The following is a 22,686-nucleotide window of genomic DNA, read 5'->3' on the forward strand; positions in this document are numbered from 1 at the left end:
GTTGTGTTTTAGGTGGTGAAAACAGTTGGTTTGCGTGAGGTCTGGTTTTTTGGGCTGCAGTATGTAGACAGCAAAGGTTATTCTACATGGCTTAAACTAAATAAAAAGGTAAAATATGTACAATAACATTAAACTAATAATTACGTTAAGTTGAAGTTATCATGAATTTGTGCTGGAAAAGCTAAGTCCGACTGATTCTAAGCTTCCTTTTGTAGTTATCTGTTAATCATTGTGAGCTACCATCCTTTTTTAATTCAGTCAGGCACCATCAGCTTACCATCTCAAAAAAAAAAAAAAAGAAAAAAGACATGCTTGCTTTTCCTATTTGAAAACTTAGCCTATGACAAATATTAAAGCAGGTATTACAAATGGCGTACTAAGTACTTCAGTTTTGATGTAAATACCTGTAGGATAAGCTTCTCAAGAATATGAAGATAAGTTTTCAGTTTGGTTATTGGAATCTGAGTTATAGGTCACATTTAAGAGCATAGAACCTTTTATCACATATATTTGTTTATAGATTTAGAATATTACACACTAAAATGTTCATAGATTTAGAATCTATTTCACTTCATTTTCGTCCAAAAAGAATTTGATATGACTAGGTCTAATTATTGTAAACTTAAGATTTTTGTTGATTATACTTGAAATTATTTTTCCAGGTGACACAGCAAGATGTTAAAAAAGAGAATCCTTTACAGTTCAAGTTTAGAGCTAAATTCTTTCCTGAAGATGTTTCTGAGGAATTAATTCAAGAAATAACCCAGAGACTCTTCTTCTTGCAAGTTAAAGAAGCCATCTTAAATGATGAGATATATTGCCCACCAGAAACTGCAGTTCTTTTGGCTTCCTATGCTGTCCAAGCCAAGTATGGAGATTATAATAAAGAGATTCATAAGCCAGGCTACCTGGCTAATGATAGACTCCTACCCCAGCGGTAAGTGAAACATGCGTTTACATTATATTGTCTGAAAATTATATTCCAGAAGTCTATAAATAAAATGTATTTCAGGTTTTTAAATTTATTTTTATTTTTATTTTTTATTTTGGAGACAGGGTCTGGCCCTGTCACCCATGCTGGAGTACAGTGGCGTGATCTCAGCCCACTGCAACCTCTGCCTCCTGGGTTCAAGCCATCCTCCCACCTCAGCCTCCTGAGTAGCTGGGTCTATAGGCACATGCCATTGTGCCCTGCTAATTTTCTTTTTTAATGTATTTTTCATTGAGATGGGGTTTCATCATGTTGCCCAGGCTGGTCTCAAACTCTTGAGCTCAAGTGATCTGCCCGCCTCAGCCTCCCAAAGTGCTGGGATAACAGGCATGAGCCACCGCATTGGCCTTTTTTTTTTCAGATTTTAAGTTGCTAGCTGGATCACAAGGTATACTTCTAAAAATCATTACCTAGCACCTCTGTAGATTTATATGCTCTATAATTACCTAAGGTTGATCTGTCTCTTCTTTCCTCATTCCCGTAGGGTAAGCAATACATGGAGGCAGTGATAATTTGAACTTGAGGAAAGGATGTGACTGTTGCTGCTTGGTACAAATTCTAACACAGGCAGGTGCTTAATAAGTGAGAGTAAGTGGCAGGCTGTGTTTTCTTCATAGAATTCCCTGACTTTTTTTTTTTTTTGTCCCCTGAGATGGAGCCTCACTCTGTCACCCAGGCTGGAGTGCACCGGTACAATTTCAGCTCACTGAGATTGGAGTCCGCCTCTCAGGTTCAAGTGATTCTCCTGCCTCAGCCTCCCTAGTAGCTGGGATTACAGGCGTCTGCCGCCACGCCCAGCTCATTTTTGTATTTTTAGTAGAGACAGGGTTTCACCATGTTGGCCAGGCTGGTCTCGAACTCCTGACCTCAAGTGATCCACCCGCCTTGGCCTCTCAAAGTGCTGGGATTATAGGCGTGAGCCACCATGCCCTGCCAAAATTTAATTATTAAATGTTATAGTGTTCTGCCCTTTAATTTTCTAGCAATAGTAGTCACCTTGGAAGAGGATAGAATTATGTTAAGTTGTTCACAAAGAGAGTCAGGAATATGAGATATTTGATAATCTGTTTATATTCTTCTGGTTTTGAATGTTATTCTAACCTAACATCCTTCGTCTTAGATTTAAAGTACTGAATTGAATAATCAGACTATTATGGTGGAATTTCATTTCATATAAGGATTACCTTTTGCTTTATAATCAGAATTACTTTAAAAAAAAATTCCAATGTTAAAGAATAAGAATGGTTTATCTAAACAAGTACAGTGTCAGTCTTTCATTGTTAAGCCAGATTGTTGTTTGGTTGGACAGCAGATGAAGTAATTGGCTTACATTTCATAACTCATGTGATTAAAAAAATCTTTTAAACACTACAGTTACACTCAAGCACAGTTTATTTTAAATACATGTGTGCTCTAACCCACTCTGTTTAAAAAGAAGGAAAGTGGCTAAATGCTTTAGATAGGGTTGCTTGTGGTTGCTAGTGCAAATTCCCATTTCAAGATTCGTTCCTTAATTTTGTAGGTCAGTTGTTCTTTCAGAGTTGATATTCCATGAAGGACTAATTCAAGCCATCTAAATGAGACTTAGTCATAAAGTTAGAATACCATTTTTTTTTTTTTTTCTGTTAAGAACAGAGAGAATATTTTCACAGTGATTGGTTTATTCCAGTATGGTATATATAGCACACTTTTTCTCAGTATCTTAAAAGTACAACCTGGGGAGGAAATAAGTAATTAGGTTATTTGGTGATGACAAATCAAATAAAATAATTTAGTGATTCTGACACTTTCTGATTTCTTGTATTGAAAAACCCAAATGAACAATCTGTTCTTACTATAGAAAAGTTTAGCTCTCGTGGTATATAGATAATTAGCTCCACCAGACAGTATTGCTTCCCTTTGAAAAGAGCTAGATAGGGCCGGGCGCGGTGGCTCACGCCTGTCATCCCAGCACTTTGGGAGGCTGAGGCGGGCGGATCACCAGATTAGGAGATCGAGACCATCCTGGCTAACACGGTGAAACCCTGTCTCTGCTGAAAATACAAAAAATTAGCTGGGCATGATGGCGGGTGCCTGTAGTCCCAGCTACTCGGGAGGCTGAGGCAGGAGATGGCGTGAACCCGGCAGGCAGAGCTTGCAGTGAGCTGAGATTGCGCCACTGCACTCTAGCCTGGGCAACAGAGCGAGACTCCGTCTCAAGAAAAAAAAAAAAAAAGAGCTAGATATACATAAATTTTTACATACCAGGTTTCTGACCTGGGCAGCTGGATAGTTGGTAATACCTTTATCAAAATGAGAGGAAAAAAATACATTTGAGGGGGAAGATAAATTCAGTTTTGAACCTTTTGAGTTTTAAACATGTACAGTATAACCGAGAGAGATATCTAGTATTTGCATACGCGGGTCCAGACCTTTTAGAACGGTCTTGGACTGTAGATACAGTTTTGGGAATAATCAGTGTATAGATGGTAATTAACCCATGAGAATGGAAGAGATCAACCTGCAAGTACATGCAAAATGAGAAAAAGTCCTAGAACAGACCTTGTTGGACCTCAGCTTTTGTCTTTGGGTTCTGCATTGACAGAGTCAATCAACCACAGATTGAAAATATTTGAAAAAATAAAATAACACAGCGATGAAAAAGTACAAAATTTTAAAAATACAGGATAACAATACATAGCATTTGTAGTACATTAGGTATTATTAGCCTAGAGATGATTGAAAGTATACAAGAGGATGTGCATAGGTTATATGCAAATATTACACCATTTTATATCAGGGACTTGAGCATCTACAGTTTTTGGTATCCACGGGGAGTCCTGGAACCAATCCTTTAGATATGGAGAAACAACTACTGAGACAAAATGGCCAGAGATTCAAGAACAATACTAGAAGATGGCTGGGTGCAGTGGTACATGCTTGTAATCCCAGCTGCTCGGGAATATGAGACATGAGAATCACTGGAACTTGGGAGGCGGAGGTTGCAGTGAGCCAAGATGGCGCCACTGCACTCCATCCTGGGCAACAGAGCAAGACTCTTATCTCAGAAAACAAGAGTAATACCAGAAGAGTATTATGTCATGGAAGCCAAGGAAAAAGAATACTTTATGGAGAGAATGGTCAGCACTGCCAAATAGTACCAAGAGGTCAAGTATGAGGAGAACTAAAGTGTCTGTTGGAATAAGGAGATTAGTAGTGACCTTAGAAAGAACAGTTGCCAGCTGGTGTGGTGGCTCACGCTTGTAATCTCAGCACTTTGGGAGGCCAAGGCAGGTGGATCACCTGAGGCTGGGAGTTCGAGACCAGTCTGACCAACGTGGAGAAACCCCGTCTCTACTGAAAATACAAAATTAGCTGGGCGTGGTGGCACATGCTTGTAATCCCAGCTACTCGGGAGGTTGAGGCAGGAGAAGCGCTTGAACCCAGGAGATGGAGGTTGCAGTGAGCTGAGATCATGCCATTGTACTCCAGCCCAGGCAACAAGAGCGAAACTCTGTCTCGAAAAAAACAGAAAGAGCAGTTTCCATGGAGTATTGAGTGTTTGAGCCAGATAGTGGTAGATTAGGAGCAGTGGATGTCAGGTATGGAAACTGAGGTTAATGTGTAACGGACAGTGCATAAAGGAAAGTTGTCTCTGAAAAAGAAAAAAAACTAGGGATTGGGAAAAATTGATTATTTTAATTCATTTATTCACTCTACAAATTTTTGAGGCCCTCTTCAGTACTGGCATTGGGCATATAATTGTGGTAAGCAATCGACTGCACTGGGTTATGTCTGCAAGGCTGATTGCATGCCTCTCTGCGAGCCCAGAGGCCAGACAGCAAGAAAGATGAGAAACTAGAAACCTAAGCTCTCTAAGAAGGGAGATAAAACTCTTCTCCCCAAAAGCAAGAGCTTGGAAAAGATGCCTAGAGAAAGGAGCAGAGTATAATAAGAACATAACAGTATGTCTCAGACCCCATTAAGGAATGTACTCTAGTATGTAACTTGTCCAGGGGGAGATTTTATCATTCCTTTATACTGCCAAGAAATCCCCAGATTTCATGCAAGATTTATAGTAAAACAGTAATATTTTAACACCAGAGCTTCTGGTGTCAGTAAAGTAGGATCTGGTAAATAAAGGTGAATAATTATCATATGAGCCAAAGGGAATAGAAATCATAATCTGTAGTGTGCATAGTAGGTAACTTATAAGCATGTTGACTTTGCTGATTTGGTGTTTAGTAGTAGTGGAATATAATATAATGTTTGTATTTGGCTGGGCGTGGTGGCTCACACCTGTAATCCCAGCACTTTGGGAGGCTGAGGCAGGTGGATCACTTGAGGTCAGGAATTCAAGACCAACCTGGCCAACTTGGCGAAACCCTGTCTCTACTAAAAATACCAAAAAAGAGAAAAATTAGGCATCATGGCGCACACCTGTGATCCCACCTACGCGGGAGGCTGAGAGCATCGTGGCACACGCCTATAATCCCAGCTACTTGGGAAGCTGAGACAGGAGAATCACTTGAACCCAGGAAACAGGTTGCAGTGAGCTGAGATTGTGCCACTGTACTAGAGCCTGGGCAACAGAGTGAGACTCCATCTCAAGAAAAAAGAAAAAAAAGAATGTTTGTGTTTGCTCACGTTTGAATTAAGAACGCTGGAAGGATACAAAAACAAGTTATTTGGGGAGTATTGGACTGGAGTATGACTTTTTACTCTGCTTTTTAATTGAAAGTATTACCTACATAAAACAACGAAATTAGTAGCAAAAAAGTAAATACGTAAAGGAAGAATTAGGGCCTAAGAATTCTGGTTTTCAGTCTGGTCTTTACTTTTTCTGTTAACAATGAGCCATTTTTTTATTTAATGTTTTATTCCTTTGAAATATTTGGATTCCTATAAGCTATCTTTATAATCACTTTTTGGAGCAAGTATTATTCCAGAGAATTTAAGGATCCTGGACACTTTTAACTTTGAGATAATTACTGATTATTCTGATGCAGTTTTAAAAAATAAGAGAGATCCCTGGTAACCTTCACCCAGCCTTCCCTGATGGTAACATCTTGTGTAACTACAGTACAATATTACAAACAAGATATTGACATTGATACAATCTAGCCGCTTTATTCAGATTGCATCAGTTTTACCTGCACTCATTTGTGTGTGTATGTAATTTAGTTCTATGCAATTTCATGTTTATTAATTTGTCTGACAACTACCACAGTCAAGTTACTGAAAGGATTCTCTACTTTTAAAGTGTATGCTTTTGAATCATAAAGTCATTATAATGGGTTTTTTTTTTTTGTCCTTTTAGTGTATTGGAACAACACAAACTAACAAAAGAACAGTGGGAAGAAAGAATACAGAACTGGCATGAAGAACATAGAGGAATGTTAAGGTATTTGGGTAGCTATTTTCTATGGTTTCCCCCCCCCCCCATCTTAATTTCATGTCATTACAGTCATTATTACATTATTTGCAAAAGATTATTTGACTTTTGTAAAGTACTAATTTTTAATTCCAGGTATTTTTGCAACTTTAGTTTGATATGCTCCTACTTAAATATATTACATTTAGTTTTATTTCACCAGGGAGGATTCTATGATGGAATACCTGAAGATTGCACAAGATCTAGAAATGTATGGAGTCAACTATTTTGAAATAAAAAATAAAAAGGGAACTGAATTGTGGCTAGGTGTTGATGCCTTGGGTCTGAATATTTATGAGCATGATGACAAGTAAGTAAAGTAGTTGCATGGTGAACTAGTCATTGTTAGTGGTCTAAATGACTTTAATCTTACGTCTTGTTTTTCAGAGTAGTTTCTTGTCTTGATTACCCTTACTACTATTTGTAAACTAAAAGATTAGTTAATGCTGCATAGACTTGTAGATATTTTATCTCCATTTTTTTATCACCTTGCAGTTTCAGGGTTTTACTTTTCAGTGTATTTATCAAATGAGATGATTTGCTTTTAATTGTATTGTGCTGCTTTAGCTCTTGTGAGTTATGTCTAGTAACTTAATTAAAATTTGCTCCCTCGATAGGTGAGAAATAATTCTGTAAAATGCTATTATGCTTGACAAATAGGTTGAAATTGAACATACATACGAAATCAGGAGCAATGAGAGAATGAATTCAATAAATATGTCTGTTACATCTTAGAGGATATTTTTTGAACATTTATATAGGAATTGTTTTGAATATGTTTGGACATAAATACAATAGAATATCCCTGTATTATGCATATTGAACACTGTAATTATATCTTAAAATTGACCAAATATTTTTTATTATATGCGTATAATTCATCAATATTTTATTATATATAATATATATATTTACATATGCATATTATATATGTACTATATAAATACCTGGGTAAATACTATATAGAGACAGTATATTATACACATACACATGCAATATAAAATACATCAGACTCTTTTCAGGATTAATAACTACAATTATCTTAGACTTTAATTTATTTACCATACCACATAAGCATCCAAGTGTATGCCAGTAATTAATACCTTTTCCTGAGGCATTATTCTTTATTCTAGGTTGACTCCAGAATTTTAGTTTTCATTATTACAGATATCTAATAAAATATTACTTTCAAAGCATGTGTTATTCCAAACAAGAGCATTTTACTATTTTTACCCTAATGTCTTCTCATGTTTTTATTACAAAGCAAGTTAGAATGTTATGTCATTCAGAAGAGAAATTTTTGAAAAGCAAAAATGACTTCAAGACTAATTTTTGTGAACTGAATCTTTATTTTTTGTTTTATAGAATGGGATCTTGCTGTGTTGCCCAGGCTGGTCTTGAACTCCTGGCCTCTAGCAATCCTCCCGCCTCTGCCTTCTCCAGTGCTGAGATTACAGGCACGAGCCACTGTGCCTGGCTTCTTCATTTTTTTGTTGTTCAGGCACATATTGGAGCAATTTTTTTAAATGTTAAAAAAGTTATTGTATTAGCTTCCAGGCTTACCTCACAAGATTGTTGTGAGAATTATATGAGGCAATTGCTTTAGAATTTTTCAAAGTAGCATATAAATGTAGCATAGTGTTATCTAAAATACTATGTTGCGTTCCTGCAGTCTTTGTTTTAAGCAACTTACTTTGACTTATATCAGGGGCCACGAGAGGGCAGTATAACACGTGCATATTGAGTAAAGAATGTTTTACGTAGTAAAGACTTTGCTGTGCTGCAATACCTATTCTGCTTGAGAACTAAAAGGAATATAAATAGGTAAAAACTCATGCCGTGTTGTCAGAAGCCTGGCTAAAAGATGTCTTCTGGCCAGTATAGGTGTCGAAATCATTTCTCAGTCTTAGTTATTAGGACAATAGGACAATAGTGATGCATTTGGTGGGTAGTCTGAAACAGTAAAATACATGAAAAGGCAGAAACAAAATCACTTATTACAATATGATTCCCTATGTCTCTGTGTGTAGGGTGGTAAAAAGGAGGCAGCTGCTATGTATAGTCTCAAGAATTTGAATGCCATCTCTACCATTTATGCAAATATTTATGTATGTGAGTGTTTAAAATTTTTAAGTTGATATATAATTTGTATACCATAAGATTGTTTCAAATATACTGAAAATTAAATATTTTTAGTATGTTCATGAATATCCAGACAATTTCAAATTAAACACAGGAAGGAAGTACTGTTTTTTTTTGTTTTTTTTTTTTTTTTTCCGGTAACTTGCCCGTAATTCACATGAGAAGTTATAAAGGCCCTTTTTTTTTTTCTGCCTCCTTCTTACACATATTTAAACTGTAGTTGTAGCTTGAATCCAAACAGAATAAAAACCGAACAGCTAGTTCAAACCCCAAGAGTCTCAGTTCTACATTCAGGTCACCAGGTAGTTTTTTAAGATAATTTTAGGAAAATATACTGCTTTTAAGGTTCATGACACCTTTATGAAATCTTTGGACAGTTATATTTGTTTTATGTGATTTATCAATTTTCCCCTTAAAAGATAAGGTCAACTGTAGTTATGAATTAGTTAATACATTTTGAAAATCTGGAACTCTTAAGATTGGTCATTCAGACAGTTTAGGTCCTAAACAGGAATTTTATTCATTGTTTCCTGCCTTTAATTAAGGAGATGCTCTCATTTTTTAAGGTTAACACCTAAAATTGGTTTTCCCTGGAGTGAAATCAGAAATATTTCATTTAATGACAAAAAATTTGTTATAAAGCCAATCGACAAAAAGGCACCCGTAAGTAATTTCTTTAATGTTTTGTGTATTAACTGTTTAGTATCTGCTCCTTTCCCGTGATATCACTTGAAGAATAACAGTGCTCATTTATTAAATTGCTTCTGAGGAACACTCTCTTTCCATAGGTCGGCTTTCCCAGTGACGAAATAATATATGTTAATAAAAATTCAAAGCTTTAATTTTTTAAAGTAAGATGTAAATATTAGAATTTTATTTTATTTGAGATTCAGTTATAAATAGGCAATATTTATTAGGCTAATGAAAACAATCACCATTCCTAAGAAAAAGTTTTAAAGCATTTCTTCATTGGTGACTAGAATTTAGTAGAGGTAGCCCTGTTCTAAATTAACTTCGTTTATACAGTTTTGCTTTATGAACTTTGTATTTTTGTATCTTGAAACCTTTAAGAAATCTTTTTATTTAAATAGATTTTTAAAGTTCCTGTAATGTCAAGTATACTGTAGTATCCTAACCCTGTTAGTTATTGAAAAGATAAAAGTAAGGAGAACAGGCTGGGTGCAATGGTTCAGGCCCATAATCCCAGCACTTTGGGAGGCTTGAGAGTGGCAGATCACCTGAGGTGAGGAGTTCGAGACCAGCCTGGCCAACGTGGTGAAACCTCATCTCTACTGAAAATACAAATGTTAGCCAGATGTGGTGGCGCATACCTGTAGTCCCAGCTACTCGGGAGGCTGAGGCATGAGAATTGCTTGAACCTGGGAGGCAGAGGTTGGGGTGCACTGAGATTGCACCACTGCACTCCAGCCTGGGTGACAGTGAGATTTTGTCTCAAAAAAACAAACAAAAAACCAATTCTAGGTTAAAAAAAATTCTACAGCCATGAATTAAGAACCAGTTTTGACATTAATGGCAAATGGCGTATAAGGAACAGGTACTCATAGTTACTTTGGAGAACGAAAAGGAATAAATGACGTTTAATGTATTGCAAGGATAAGAATATTAGCCTCTTTACAAAACTGGTAGGATATGAAAAGGTGAGGAACCAGTTACGTGAAAGTATGTCATACTCACGGAAATTGTATGATTTCTTGATTTCTAAACTATATGTAATATGACATTAAAATTCATACCTCATGTTAAAATTTAGTACAGATTGTTATGAGAGACAGTATCCTTCAGGAAGATTTTAAATTCAGAATACTTTATGTTTAGGATTTTGTTTTTTATGCACCTCGTCTGAGAATCAATAAGCGGATTTTGGCCTTATGTATGGGAAACCATGAACTATACATGCGAAGAAGGAAGCCTGATACTATTGAAGTTCAACAGATGAAGGCTCAGGCTAGGGAGGAGAAACATCAGAAGCAGTTGGAAAGGTATGGAGTTTTTGACCTTTCACTTTTAATTGATAGGAGTAAGCTATCTAAAATTTAAGACTACTCAGCTTTTTAAATGTACCTGAAATTTGTATTTTTTAGTATTTTCATTATATTAAAATTCAAAGACAGTACTATCACTCTATCCTTTAACACAAGTATGTATACTTTTCAAGTTAGAAATCTTTGACAGGTATCTCGGAGAAAATAGCGTTTTGTGACTTAATTTCTTGCTTTTCACTGATAGACATTGTTTTAGATATAGTAGTTTGAAATTTTCAAAATTGTTTTACTTGTGACTTATATTTCTTAATTTTTTCAGGGTAAGAGTGTGCTGAATAGTTAACTTTGAAACAATGTCAGTGACATTGTAGAACACAATTGAAATATCACTGTGCCAAGTAGGGTAACATCAGTACTCCCTGCCAAAGACCCTAATCTTTTTAACTCTGTTTCTCTTAGACTTAAAAAAGAAACAGTTAAATATATTGAATTGATAATTTTTTAAATTGAATGATAGTGAATAAAATTCATATCAACCCTGGAATCAGATTACTGGGTCCAGTAACATTTATTCCCAAATCTGGTTTTAGATTAATTTCAACTTTGTGCTTTTTTGAAAAAATTTAGGGGCCAAACTAAAGTTAACCTGTATTGCATAAATCTTTATGGAACAACGTGATAGTTTTAGAAATAGAGTAGGTCCTTAAAAAAAAATTGAAGAGCCCTAAACATACATATTTTAAATATTGGATATAAGGTACTTTGTATCTAGTAATTAAGGAAGCCATCTGCTAGATACCGTTTTGCTACTATATTTTTAGGTTTTATATTGAATGATTTTTTTTCTTATTCAACAACTGTTCTGTGTAATTAAGAGATGTTATTGATTTTTACCTATTTTGTAATATTAACTCAAATTATCTGCCTTAGAGAAGTTAACCACATAACAAAACATTTTTTATATGGGTATGAAGCTTGTCAGTAATTACTGATCCCACTCTTAAAGATACTAAGTTGGTGAGCTGAGCGTGGTGGCATGTGCCTGTAGTCCCAGCTGCTTGGGAGGCTGAGGCAGGAGGATTGCTTGAACACAGGATTTTGAAGACAACTGGGGCAACAGGCAACATGCAACATAGTAAGATCCTTTGTCTTAAAAAAAAAAAAAAAAGTAATGAGTTGGGTTGTTAACTTTCACGGGCTCTGTCCTTTTTTATTGTGGTCATGTGCTTTAGCATTACATTGTGGTTCTAATCTTAAATGCTTTTTAAAAATACTGTTTATTGGGCTTTACTTTCTATACAGCACATTCTTATCCATCATAGCCTTGCATTTGCCTCTGTCAAAGAGAAGACTTCTTTTAGTTTCTACTTAATTTTTTTTTTTTTTTTTTAAGTAGAGATGAGGTTTCTCCATGTTGGTCAGACTGGTCTCGAACTCCTGACCTTGTGATCTGCCTGCCTCGACCTCCCAAAGTGCTGGGATTACAGGCGGGAGCCACCGCGTCCAGCCAGTTTCTACTTAATTTTTAAAAATCATCTTAAAGCTTTCACTGTCTCTTTAAGGTCTTCTAGCATGACATAAATGAGGAATTACTTTTTGTACAGTTCCTGTATCTCATACTCATCACTCTATTATGCCTAATTGTTCTGCTCATTTGTAATGTTGATATATTATTTACATTCTCAACTTACTATATTTATATGTCCTCCGTTTCATGGCTTATAGAGGAGTACTATATGGCTTCTAGTACAGGTAGTGTGTTTACTTAGTATCATTTGGTAATGGTGCTATATTTTAGTTACTCTAAGGCTTAGATGGAAGTGGAAGACTTAAGTTTCTTTTTTGGCACAATAATCCATAGCCTGGATAAATGTTAGAGTTCTTCATTAGTAAGCATTTATTGGCTGCTTTATACTCAGTTGGAATTCAGTAACTTTTATTCAGTTTGAATGCCTAGGAGATACATTATTCTAATCACCTAGGAATTGGCAGTCTTTCAGAAATGATGCTGAGTCATTTATTCCCTGCTTTACAGGTCAGAGAGAAATGGCAACTGTATGTGTGGAAACAATTTTGATTAAGCCCACTGGCAAAGTAGCCAGCAGACATACCTGGGAGAATGCTCAGAGGTATGCTGCCTGTGCTGCTAGACTCTCTTGGGCAAGAACAGTAGTTGGGAAAGAGTAGCAAAGAGACCTCTTTCCCTACAATACTTTGGTATATTTGGCTGTATTTACTCCCTATAATTTTAATAACTTTGGGGTGTTTTTGGCAATGAAAATGACCTTATACACTATGAGTGGTTATTCCATGTAGTCTTTGCTCTTAAATTATTTGCATCCAAATTGAATTATGACTCATAATTTTTGCACGTTTTTGTATGGCTAAAATTGTTTCCACATGTAAAAACTGAAAGCCCCAAGTTTACAGTTTAGAGTTACATACCCAGGCACCAATTGTAGGTTAGCTGTGGGAGATTCTACATCAAGGCTGGCTAGTGTCATACAAAGAACACAGGCTTTGGAACTAGATAAATCTGAGTTTGACTACTCTTCTAACACTCATCAAACAGATAATTTTGAGCCTGTGTTTCCTTGCTCTTAACATGAAAATAATATTCTTACCTTCAAGGGTTTTCATAAGAAAGCATGACAGTGGTATACAGGCATTTAGCAAAGTACCCGGTATTTAATAAAAAATAGACATTATAGTAGTTCCTAATATTATTATAAACTAAGTTGGATATGTTTTTAATATTTATGGAAGAAAAATGTAATTGAACCTGTTTGATGTTTAAAAAGTAAGGTATTCTAAAGTAATTTTTTACATGTTAATACAAGGAATAATAGTTTATTAATGTTATTTATGTCCTTGAAATAGAACAACTGCTTTGAAATGAGTGTTTCCAAACCCAAACTCCAAATAAAAATATCTGCATCTATTATTAGAATAATCACAAAAGACTTCATGAGGAAAGTGGGACTAAGGCTTGAAGGTTAGAGAGAGGGAGAGATATGTTCAGAAGAAGAAGCCAATATAGATGAATATGTAGAGATAAAAATGTTTGTGGTGTGCCTCTGGGCCAGTGAGGTCCTTTCAAATGAATAGCATCTGGGGGAGCCACAAGATCTTCTTGTTTCATAAAGGAGACAAGACAGGCCTACAAAAACTAGGTATCACTGAGTAATGTAAAGGGTTGAAGGCATTTGTATTATTTGAATGAAGTGTTGGCTGGAGATGGCCATAGTCAGGGTAGGATTCTTGTAAAATGTGAGATGCGAGCCTCACAAAGTACAGTAAACTACAACATGTTTTAAATATTATTATCAGGTTAAGTATCTGCTATATACTTACTGCATTTTTCAGTAGGAAGATCATTCCCCACCCCCTCCCAACTTGCATGTGGCCAGATTATCTCGATTCTCTTTTTGTGCTTCCATATCTCCTTCACCTCCATCCCTGAAGAACAAATGAAACATCAATAGGGAAAAGCTAAATAAAACCAACACATCCATCTCCAGAAAGGGGCATATATGCCAGAGCTGGATCTGAAAGGCTCGTAGTTGGTGGAATATGATAGTAGCCTTCTGGTTGAGATCTGGTTTGCAGTGTAAGTCCTTGAGAATTGTCTTGGGACTTTGGGAAAGGAGTAGGGGGAGATAGTTCGCTTGGGAACTGTGGGAGAACTGGATGTGATTGCATAGAGGCTGGGGAGTGGTTGGGTAGTCTAATCAACATCCTAGGGTGGCAGACAACCTGGCATGGAAAAGAATAGCTTTTGGCCATACTAGCAATTACTTGGAAAGTACTGTGCTTTTGCTTCTTTAGCTTTCATACAAAGCCTGATGTTTTAGCTGTCTGAAGAACACAGAAAGGTCAGCAGCCGCTGTAGGGGCCACCAGGCCTTTCTTTTGCCCGGAGAGATTGGGAAACACAAACTGTCCCTTAAATTCATGTCTTCGAGAAGTGTGGAAGCTTGTAACTCCTTAAATCTCTTTGCCTATATATGCTTTATAAATTGAAATAGGATGAAGAGAAAGAGGTGAATGTCCTGCAGAGTGAGCCCAAGTACTGGGGTTAGGTATAGTTATTGGCTCTTCCTCCTTGCTGTTGAGAAAGTACCTCATAGGCATAGGGAACTCCAGAACAGAGATGGAGCTTCCCTTGCGTGAATGATCACCAGGCCCTAGTTTTTTTGTTTTTTATTTGGCAGGGTCTTGCTTAGTTGCCTGCCAGGCTGGAGCACAGTGGTATGATCATAGCTCACTGCAACATTGACCTTCTGGGCACAAGTGATCCTCCCACCTTAGCCTCCTGAGTAACCAGGACTATGGGTACACACCACCATGCCTGGCTAATTTTTTATTCTTATTTTTAGAAGAGATGAGGTCTCGCTATGTTGCCCTGGTCTTGAACTCCTAACCTTAACCAGTCTTCCCGCCTTTGCCTCCCAGTGTGGTGGGATCTTAGGCATGAACCACCATGCCCAGCCTCTCTAGATTCCTAAATGGTGGGAGGATTCATCAAACTAGCAGCGAGGTGTGGTGACCCTTCATGTTTTGACTTGGTGCACTAGGAGGTCACCATCAGTGTCTGACCTCTTCCTGACTTGTGACATCTCTACTTGTTTGCCCCAAAGGGGAGCTCTCTTTCTGTTTTAGGGGCAAATGGGTATCTAGGAGCTGCAGGAACTTTAAAATTTAGGTTTATAAATAAGGGAGAAATCTTTGATAGCAAAACTTTGCTGATAAGTTTATCAGAGACTGCAACTTGAGAAACTACAGGGTTTTGTGCTTGAAATTCAGAATTGACAGCAGCTGGCAATGCTGTCTTTTTGTGGAACATTAAAGCATACTCGGATAAGTTTCAGAGATGGAATCATAACTGATTTTTTAAGTTATTAAAGTAGTGATTTGAATATTGATTCAACTTAAGTAAACAATATTGTCTGATAAGAGTTTCCCCATGTGCCTTTTATTTCTGTTTATATTTTTGGCCCCCAACATAGATTCTGACCCATGGTAGGCTCTCGGTAGATGTTTGGTGAATGAATTTGGCAGTGTTATTTAAAAGAAACACTCTCATCAGGCCCATGGCAGATGCAGCTAAGTGATCAAGGCATTTTTCCCACTGAGCTCTGATGATATTTTTTAAGATCATTAGCCACCTACTATCATTCTAATGGAATTGTGAAAGGAGGTGAAATTGATTTGTCATCTTGTATCTAGGCATAAATGGGTACTACCCAAGAAACTAACTTGGATTAATTCGTTTTTAATGATTGAAAATTGTTGCCCTCCCTGTTGTAAGATACATACCTTTGTTTGCTCCCTTCCCCAGTGGAGGGCTCCTGTTAATCTAAAGATGGCATTTTTGGGGGGCATGCAACTGTGTGGTTAACTCTTTTGGTGCTAACATTTAATTTGTTGTCAGAGTTCATCCCGTATGCAAATGGTAAATCTAATTTTTCCCCCACTAAAGTGTGCCATATAAGCATGTTCCATACACAGGGATATATTTGACAGTTATACTTTACTAGCAGTTTTGTAAACTCATCCTTTGAAGATGTTCCTAAATGTCTAAGTTTTTAATATTTTTAAAAAATAGTCTCAGTGGTCTTTATTGTGAACCCACAATAAGTAATACATTGGAACCCAGAACATTATATACATACATGAGTGTATGTATGTCATAGTCCTGTACTTTTAACTATATATACTATTTTGAACACAAGTGTAATACAATGAAAACTCTGTTAAAATATTTATGCTGTCGTTTCTTCTTAGTCGATTCAGTTAGTTCTTAGGGTTCACGTGAATAATATTTCCAATTATTACTATTTTATTTCAATAGTTTTTGGAGTATAGGTGGTTTTTGGTTACATGAATGGGTTCTATCGTGGTGAATTCTGAGATTTTAGCACACCTGTCACTTGAGCAGTGTACACTATACCCAATATGTAGTCTTTTGTCCCTCACCCGACTCCCAACCATTCCCTCTCAAGTCCCCAAAGTTGATTATATTACTCTGTCTTTGCATCCTCATAGCTTTGCTTCCACTTTATAAGTGAGAACATACGGCATTTGTGTGTTCTGAGTTACTTCACTTAGAATCGTGGCCTCCACCTTCATCCAAGTTGCTGCAGAAGACATTATTTTGTTCCTTTTTATGGCAGAGTAGTGTTCCATCACATGAATAATATTTCTATTAATTTGTAACAGCAATTTCTATTCCTTTTAAGGGCACAATTAGAGAATGAAAAGAAGAAAAGAGAAATAGCAGAAAAGGAAAAGGAAAGAATAGAACGTGAAAAGGAAGAGCTAATGGAACGTCTGAAGCAAATTGAAGAACAGACAATTAAAGCCCAGAAAGGTAAAAGCTTCTTTTTGAGAATGGATTAAAAATTATTATTGCTCTGTTGTCAGAGAGTGGTATTTTTTTTACTACTCTTATACCTTATTTGTTATATAGGAAAATTGTGTATTTAATTGCCAAATTAATACTTAGTGGAATCACATCATAAACATGTTTCACTAAGATTCATTTAATACAGTGCTGATGTTTCTCTTAAACACGCAAATATTTTTCTTAGTTTTTTATTTTAAACATGCAAGTATTTTTCATATGTATTCTTAAATAATTGTAAATGACTGTATATATGGGCTCTATAAACAGAAAACACATATCCAATACATTATGGCATTTAAACAAAAATATGCAGTGCTTTATGGCTGTATAAGTAAGGAATTTAAGTAATTTAAAGTAATTTAAGCTATTCTGACTATATGAACTTTTTTGGAACTCAGGTCCTAAAAAGATTTTATTTTATTCTACTAGAAAATACACAACACAGAGACGTGTTATGTTTTTTGTTTGTTTTTGGTAATATATTTGGAAGAACTTACTTCTTAGGCAATATATAACCAAAGTGCTACTGTATATAGAAAGGATACACTGGATTTATAATATGTGGTTTATATTAAGTAACTTTAGGATATACTACTTTCACTCAGCAAATAGTGGAGAAAGCAAGAAAAAAAAGTATTGCATGAATAAAATGTTTTTCTCCTCTCTAAGCAGCAGGCTCTCAGAGATAACATGAAGTCTACACTATTTATGAAAGCTCTATTTAATAACCTGGTTTCCTGCAATTGGTAAAACAAGCTATTCAGTTCTGTTGGAAATAGCCAACATGGGTTGAATATCCCTTGTTTAATGCTTGGGAACAGAAGTATTCTGATTTTGGGATGTTTGCATTGTCCTATTGAGCATTTCAAATCTGAAAATCCAAAATCTGAGCTTTTTTTTTTTCTTTTCTTTTCTTTTTTTTTTTTTTTTTTGAGAGACACAATCTTGCTCTGTCATCCATGCTGGAGTACAGTGGCGTGATCTCGGCTCGCTGCAACCCTGCCTTCCGGGTTCAAGCTGTTCTGCCTGAGCCTCCCAAGTAGCTGGTATTACAGGCATACTCCACCAGGCCCAGCTAATTTTTGTATTTTTAGTAGAGAGAGGGTTTCACCATGTTGGCCAGACTGGTCTTGACCTCCTGACTTCAAGTGATCCACCCACCTTGGCCTCCTAAAGTATTGGGATTACAGGCGTGAGCCACCGTGCTTGACCCTGGGCATTTTCTTTGAATGTCATGTTGGTGCTTAAAAAGTTTTAGATTTTGGAGCATTTCAGATTTCAGATTTTTCGGATTAGGGATACTCAGTCTTTAGTCTTATTTAAGATATATTTTGATTTCTAACACCAGCCTGCTGTGGTGGAGACATACTCTTGAGCAATGAGTAGAATAATTGTGAGGGAGAGTAGCTAGAGGGGAAAGCCAAAAACATTGCTATAAATGCACAAGCTGATTGATCATTTCAATTCCAAGAGGATTAGAAAAATACCTCTAGGAGAATAGATAGTAATAACCTAGGTTTTATTCTCACTCATTGGAAGACTCACTTCTCAGAGCCATGAAAGCCCTAGAAACTAATTCAGCTCAATGCCCAAGGGTAGTAAAGCATTTGTTTTCAGACCACAACTCAGGGGCAGAACTCGTTTCCTGAATTGCACTTGATGCTGTTTCTGCCACCCTAGGTACCTTTTTTAAAAAATCGATCAGAAAAGACATTTATGAAGTGTTCCTACTTTGTGCTGCATTCTAGGAATACAAAGATCTAGCATAGATGGGAGTAAAGCCTGTAATTGACAGAAATACATACATAAAAATATTAATAAAGTGAGATAATGTGTGCTAAGTGCCACGTGAATAGTATAGGCAATGCTCCTAGAGGAAGAATGCTGTAAAAAATGTGGATTGTACCGAAGTATGTTAAAGTTTAAAAACATTACTGATCTGATTTTAAAGAAAATATTAAATCATGGCACTTTATCATTGATATGTTTTCTGGAGAAAATAGGTATTTACTAAATCTTTCAATCTCATTTAGGGTATATAATAAAAATGTTAATGATTTACAAGTTAAGAAGCACTAGAGAATATAAAGAAGAAAGAGTAGAAGAAAGAATATAGAGCTTTCCTACCAAGATAATTTCAAATCAGTCATCTTAAGGCAAAGGACATCCAATTTTTAAAAAATTTCTTCTAATAAAACTTGCCCAGGCTGTCCTAAAGTCTGCACGATTCTCTTATAATTTATGCTAATTCTCATACAAATTCAGTAACTTTGGCCATATCTAAGTCATGATTTAATAGACCAATTTGTAATTTTTTATTTAAGAAGAAACTTTTTTATACTTATTGTAATTTTATTTAAATTTTTAAATTTGAAGTCATTATTTTAAGTGAATCATTAATTAATGATTAATCAGGGTCTCATAATTAATCAGGGTCTTATTCTGTTGCACGGGGTGGAGTGCAGTGGTGTGATCAAGGCTTACTGTAGCCTCAAACTCCTGGGCTCAAGTGATTCTCCCGCATTGACGTCCCAAAGTGCTGGGATTATAGGCATGAGCCATTGCACCCAGCCTTATAGTTGTATTTTTTAAAAAACAAAAATTTGGCCAGGTGTGGTGTCTCATGCCTGTAATCCCAGCACTGTAGGAGACTGAGGCAGGCAGATCACTTGAAGTCAGGAGTTCAAGACCAGCCTGGCCAACATGGTGAAACCCCATCTCTACTAAAAATACAAAATTAGTGGGTGCCTGTAATCCCAGCTACTAGGGAGGCTGAGGCAGGAGAATCACTTGAACCCAGGAGGCAGAGTTGGCAGTGAGCCAAGACTGCACTACTGCACTTCTGCCTGGATGCCAGAGCAAGACTATCTCCAAAAAAAAAAAAAAAATCATTGAAGTAGACATAGAGTAATATACATATTTCTAAGTATGAGGCTCAATTTTTACAAAGTGAATTTACTCCCATAAGTGCCCTGAACATGATAGAGAAATTATCTGCCCTCAGTGTCTCCTTTTCTCTTTTTCTTTTAACCTCAAATGTGATTTCTGTCATTCTGACTTATACCATCATATAGAGCTTAGTTTTATCGTTTTCTAATAGCTTTGTTGAGATATAGCTTATAATTTATATACCATGTAATTACCCATTTGAAGTATGCAGTTTAAGGATTTTAAGGGTTTTTAGTGTATTCACAAAGTTGTACAGCTATCACTATAATCAATTTTAGAACATTTTCATTATTCCAAAAAGAAATCCCATACCCATTAGCAGTCTCTCCCATTTCTTCTCAGTACCCCTTCCCTTTGCTCTAGACAACCACTAATCTTTCTCTAAAGATTTGTCTGTTCTAGACAATCATATGAATGGAATCATGCAAAATGTGGTCTTTTGTGACTGGCTTCTTTTGTTTAATATAACATTTTAAAGGTTCGTTCATATTGTGGCATTTATCAGCACTCCACTCTATTTTTTTTTTTTTTTGAGACGGAGTCTCGCTCTGTTGCCCCAGGTTAGAGTGCAAAATGGCGTGATCTCGGCTCACTGCAACCTCCACCTCCCAGGTTCAAGCAATTCTTCCGCCTCAGCCTCCTGAGTAGCTGGGATTACAGGCACCCGCCACCACACCCAGCTAATTTTTGTATATTTAGTAGAGACGGGGTTTCACCATGTTGGTCAGGCTGGTCTCGAACTCATTTTATGGATATGGTATATTTTATTTATTTTTTGAAATCTGATGTTTTTGATTGTTTCCAGTATTTGACTAAGGTGACTAATGCTGTTGTGAACATTTGTTGTGTAGGTTTTTGGTTTTTGTATGTCTTCATTTCTTTCGGGTGTATACCAAAGGAGGGGAATTGCTGGGTCGTGTGGTAACTGTGTTTAACTTTTTGAGGACTGCCACGTTGGTTTCTAAAGTGACTGTACCATATTACATTCCCACCAGCAAGTTTGATTTCTCCACATTTCACCAATACTTGTTAATGTTTGTCTTCTGGAGTATAGTAATCTTAATGGGTATGAAGTGGTATCTTAGTTTTTATTGCGTATCTCTAATACCTGGTGACGCTGAGTGTGTTTCCATGTGCTTTTTGGACATGCATATTGCATGTGTCCCTTGTGTTTTGTTTTTTTCTAAGACAGTGTCTTGCTCTGTCACGCAGGCTGGAGTGCAGTGGCATGATCCCGGTTCACTGCAGCCTCAGTCTCCGAGGTTCAAGCAATTCTCATGCCTCAGCCTCCCAAGTAGCTGGGATTACAGGTGTGCACCACCATGCTTGGCTAATTTTTATATTTTTAGTAGAGACAGGCTGGTCTCCAACTCCTGGCCTTAAGCAATCTGCCTGCCTTGGCCTCCGAAATTGCTGGATTACAGGCCTGAGCCACTGCACCCAGCCACGAATCAGTTTTTATTCCTGTTACTAATGATTGAAAGTACATTTGCTCTATGCCCTTACCAATTGTTCCACTAGTTTATTGTTAGGGTTTGGTTTTGTTAGCCATTCTGGTGCATATATAGTGAATATACAGGTTAAGCATCCCTCATTCAAAATTCCAAAATCTGCAATGCTGTCAGTAAGCATTCCCTTTGAGTGTCCTGCAAATGCTCAAAAAATTTAGGATTTTGGAGTAATTTGGAGTTCAGATTTTTGGATTAGGATACTCTGTCTGTAGTTTATTTCTTGATTACCAGTGATGATAAATATTTCATGCTTTTCAGACCACATGGTCTGTGTCCCTTCACCTCTGCTATTGCAGTGTGAAAGCAACCGTGTACTATAATACCTAAACAAATGAGGGTGGCTATGTTCCAGTAAAACCAAAAAAAAAGCATTAGATTGGGTTTACTCCATGAGCCATAGTTTGCTAACTCCTGTATTAACTCAGTTAATTGGAGAGGAAATAGCAGAAACCATTTATGGGATATATGACTGTTAAAAACCTTCCTTTTTTAGAAGAGACTGGAGTAGACCTGATGTTTTCAGAGTTCGTTTTAAAAGTTTTTTAAAACTTACACTTTTATACAATTCTTAGTATACCACAAAATAGCTATGCCTTATCTGTCATTTTTCAAATTGACCTTTATTACAAAAAGCTGATAAAAATGAATATTGGGGAATGTTTCAAAATTTAACTTTGTAATCCAGACTTATTTCTCTTTTGCATAGTACAGAAACAATTTTTATTATGAGAGAAAATAAAGCATTGAGGTTTTTGGCTTTTTAAAAAAATTTTTTATTTTTATTTTTTATTTTTTGAGACAAAGTCTTGCTCTTGTCCCCCAGGCTGGAGTGTGATGGTGCAATCTTGAGTCACTGCAACCTCCGCCTCCCGGGTTCAAGCGATTCTCCTACCTCAGCCTCCCGAGTAGCTGGGATTACAGGTGCCTGTCACCACGTCTGGCTAATTTTTGTATTTTTAGTATAGAGACGGGGTTTCACCATGTTGGCCAGGCTGTTCTCAAACTCCTGACCTCATGTGATCCGCCCGCCTTGGCTTCCCAAAGTGCTGGGATTACAGGCGTAAGCCACCATGCCCGGGCAGTTTTTTGCCTTTTTAAGTAATGTAGTTCGTTGATACAAAATATATTGGGAATGTTGTGCAGCCATCACCACTATCCAGCTCCATAATTCTTTTCATCTTGTAAAACTAAAACTCTGCGCCCATTAAACAATCCCCATTTCCCCCCTCCCCACAACCCCTGGCAACCACCATTCTACTTTTTGTCTTT

At 36.6% G+C, this 22,686-nt stretch overlaps 1 protein-coding gene across 3 annotated transcripts in view; it reads left to right on the plus strand.

The window, feature by feature from the left end:
• RDX (radixin) overlaps nucleotides 1-22,686 on the plus strand; it is a 114,718-nt gene that overhangs the window by 32,356 nt on the left and 59,676 nt on the right. For 2 of the 3 annotated variants that reach the window (XM_003910660.5, XM_003910659.3), the window contains exons 4-10: nucleotides 13-108; nucleotides 663-937; nucleotides 6,291-6,374; nucleotides 6,568-6,714; nucleotides 9,113-9,209; nucleotides 10,383-10,546; nucleotides 16,791-16,921. In XM_003910660.5, the coding sequence (XP_003910709.1) occupies nucleotides 13-108; nucleotides 663-937; nucleotides 6,291-6,374; nucleotides 6,568-6,714; nucleotides 9,113-9,209; nucleotides 10,383-10,546; nucleotides 16,791-16,921 (994 nt within the window). The remainder of the gene's footprint in view (nucleotides 1-12; nucleotides 109-662; nucleotides 938-6,290; nucleotides 6,375-6,567; nucleotides 6,715-9,112; nucleotides 9,210-10,382; nucleotides 10,547-16,790; nucleotides 16,922-22,686) is intronic. The other variant, XM_009187224.3, reaches the window with a different exon arrangement.

This window comes from Papio anubis, chromosome 12 (assembly GCF_008728515.1).
Source record: "Papio anubis isolate 15944 chromosome 12, Panubis1.0, whole genome shotgun sequence".
Classification (NCBI taxonomy): Eukaryota; Metazoa; Chordata; class Mammalia; order Primates; family Cercopithecidae; genus Papio; species Papio anubis.